Consider the following 3,568-nt stretch of genomic DNA (forward strand, 5'->3'; position numbering starts at 1 on the left):
AAAAAAAAAAAAAAAAAAGTGCCGTGATGGAAGTCCTTTATGCTTTCGCTTAGTGCCCATCAATCATAAAGTAGTTGCCGTGGCCTCATGGGCAGGCAGTTGAGAGTGAGACCAGAGGGGCCGTGGTCCCCCAATCCAAAGTCTTCAAATTTGTTCTGGAACTAAAAAATTTATGGTGTTAATGAGGTCCTTTAATAAAAATATTATGTTGTCCCCGCTGTTTCGCCAAAATGTAGAAATGGTTCCTCTTATCCAAAATGAAGCTTTTAGAATGAGTCGGGTTTCCAATTAGTTGAAATTGTGTAATTTTTCTTTGTCAAATACATATTTAAGTTCAAATCGTTCCAATGTGAAAAAATAAAAAAATAAAAAATCAATGATGTTTTGACGTGATAAGAAAAGATTATTATTATAGAACTGATGACATAAGTTTAAATCATAACATATTTGGGGAAAAAAAAATACTTATATGATCCATACACTATCAAAGAAGAGAAAAAAAAAAGTTGATCTGTAAACTAAATATTCATGTATTCAAATTTATTGTCAATTATAATAAATTTTCTTCAGTTTATCACAAATACTAATATTTGTTCATTGACAGATTATTAAAATCCATAATTGGATAAACCTGATATTTCCAACACTTAAAGTCAAATATATTATTTATAATTGGATAAACCTGAATATATCTAAAAACTAGAAAATTGGAAATTTCCAATATTCTAGTTTTAGATATATTCAGAGCTGGCTACATTTGAGGCTAAGGCGAAAAATTTTAGTTAAATTTTTTAATATTTATATATAAAAAAGAAAATAGTTTATTTGACTTTCAATATTATATACATTTTTTTTGTTTAAATTTTTTTAAGATGTAAAATTGCTAATTTAGTTTTATATTTAAGTTTCATAACTTATTTTTTATAAGTTATTAAAAAAAATTTGTCAATAATTATTCGTCACACTCATACCAATTTTTTTTGTTTGTGAAATAGTCCATAGTTTTAATTGGGTGATATTTTTATATAGACACCTATTTTGGGGGGCCTTCTTCAAGTCGAAGTGGGGGAGACTTGCAAAACCCTCCTATATTTTTTTTTCTTCTTAAAATAAATTCAAATATCACTTTAAAATTTTGAGACATATTTATATAATTTTGGGGGCCTTGAGACTTTTTAAATTTTTTTTTTTTACACGAGTGGACTTGAGCCGGCCTTGGATCTATTCAACTTTCTTCGTTGACATTTACATTAAAAGAAATTGGGTTATTATACATTATTAATGTATTAACTATTAATAGCAGATTAATGTTACTATCATCATTCAGCCCAAAAATAAATAAATAAAAAAGATAAATTAAAGACAATGACAGGACTCGAAAAATGGACCTGTCTGTCTCTTTCTATAAAAGAAAATCGATCTCCGTCACTGGCCAGGCTGACAGGGTACTTTGTCATGTGGTGCAAGGTTGTTGTTTACAAAGCCTCATTAATGAAAAATCTGGGTACAAACAACCAATCAATCAACGCCAATCACACATACATACCCCTAGTTACACTTCAGAAAGAGAGTTAAAATATCTATTCTGATGATACCAAAATTGCCAGTTGAGTCACTCATCTAATCCGAAGTATTAGATGACCTCATAAGATCTGCAAAATAAATGAGAGATAGATCGAAGAGATCATCGGGTTGTGCCCGATAGGGGAGCCTCCGATGTTTAAGTTAGTATCCACCCATATCTTTTGTATTTAGATAGTGTTTTGTAGTAGTTTTTGACGTAACTTAGTAAATGGACAGATTATCCCTTTTATAGGTGACTTAAGTAGCTATTGGACATAAATAAGAGTGATTATTACCCTAATTGTAACGTTCTTTGTCTTGATGTGAGGATTTAAGGCTTTTAATGATTGTTACTAAATGTATTGGATGGTTACTCATCTATCTTTGATAGCCTACTAATAATGTAATGACCACCCATTAAAGCGGGGGAACTTAATAATTTTTATGTACTCATCATATTCCTTCCTTTTGGTCAGCGAACAATAGCCACTCGATGAGATCAGATCAGTGACCTGTTAGCAAAGCCAAATAAATGCTCTAGCCACCCCAGATAGTTTAACTTTTTTTTGGTCCACTTTATCCTATCATTGCCTTTATGTGGTGCTAATCATCTCTCCCTCAATCCAAGGCCCGCTTTCACATTACAAAACTGTAGAGAAACCCAATAAACGGGCAAGGAATATAGAAAACTCCAAGAGAGAGGAAAAAAAAAATGGGGATCGTTGAAGAAGCTCACAACGTCAAGGTTCTAGGAACCGGAGTTCAAAACCTTGTCCTAGCTCATGGCTTTGGTACCGACCAGTCTGTGTGGAAGCACCTTATTCCTCACGTCGTTGACAACTACCGAGTTGTTTTGTACGACAACATGGGTGCAGGTACTACCAACCCCGATTACTTCGATTTCGAACGCTACTCGACTCTTGAGGGACACGCCTATGACTTGCTTGCCATTCTAGAAGAGCTGCAAATTGAGTCCTGCATCTTTGTGGGTCATTCAGTCTCGGCCATGATCGGTGCCATCGCTTCCATCTCTCGCCCCGATCTCTTCTCTAAGCTCGTCATGATCTCCGCCTCTCCAAGGTACGTACGTAGAACTTTCCTGATCAGCGCGTAGCGGAGTACTTTTCTTTTCGATTAAATTATGGTTTAATCAAGTCAATCAGTTGGTAATTTGGACTATTTGGCTTTTTGTGTATGTCGTTGTCGTGCACTTGTGTGTAAAATGATTTAAGTATAGAGTTCATATTAAAAAATGACCTTAATTATTTTTATTTTTTTATTTTTTGGGTTGAGAAGGTACTTGAATGATGTGGATTACTATGGAGGATTTGAGCAAGAAGATCTGGACCAGTTATTCGAAGCGATGAGGTCAAATTACAAGGCATGGTGTTCTGGGTTCGCACCACTAGCCGTGGGCGGAGACATGGATTCAGTGGTACACCTCAGTAATAATGACTATGGCTAGCTAATCTTATTGCACTCTTCTTGTTCTAGAAACTTCTTTTAAAAAATTATTATTATTATTTATTTTCGTACTTTCTTTCTTCTTTATAGGAGCTCGTTACCCAGATTTGATCTAGGCGTCTAGTTAGAAATCCGTACGCTTGGACTTTCCTCTTTTATCCCTTGGCATGTGCTTTAATTATTAATTAAAAATATTATTAATAGTATGTCTTTAAAATGTGTAATTACCTTGTGTTTATTTTGTGATTAGTTTTGTAATTTTTTTTCTTATGGATAAGTGTTTCATTTATCACAAAAGAGTGAAGAAACAAAATAAAAAAAATATCCCAATCAAGCTTGGAAACAAAAAAACCATTCAATAGGAACAGTGGAGATCGATGAGATCTTATTCTCCCCCACCCCCCCCCCCCCCCCCCCCCCCCCCCCCCCCCCCCCCCCCCCCCCCCCCCCCCCCCCCCCCCCCCCCCCCCCCCCCCCCCCCCCCCCCCCCCCCCCCCCCCCCCCCCCCCCCCCCCCCCCCCCCCCCCCCCCCCCCCCCCCC

General features: G+C 36.3%; 1 protein-coding gene across 1 annotated transcript in view; it reads left to right on the forward strand.

Annotated features, from left to right (window-relative positions):
- The first annotated feature begins 2,089 nt into the window (after nt 1-2,089).
- The window catches only part of LOC111984772 (probable esterase KAI2), a 2,308-nt gene continuing 829 nt past the window's right edge, over nt 2,090-3,568 (forward strand). Inside the window, exons 1-2 of the mRNA XM_065761393.1 lie at nt 2,090-2,643; nt 2,860-2,998. Of these exons, the coding sequence (XP_065617465.1) occupies nt 2,276-2,643; nt 2,860-2,998 (507 nt within the window). The 5' untranslated portion in view covers nt 2,090-2,275. The remainder of the gene's footprint in view (nt 2,644-2,859; nt 2,999-3,568) is intronic.

Source organism: Quercus suber, unplaced genomic scaffold (genome assembly GCF_002906115.3).
Source record: "Quercus suber isolate HL8 unplaced genomic scaffold, Cork oak 2.0 scaffold_410, whole genome shotgun sequence".
In the NCBI taxonomy this organism is placed as follows: Eukaryota; Viridiplantae; Streptophyta; class Magnoliopsida; order Fagales; family Fagaceae; genus Quercus; species Quercus suber.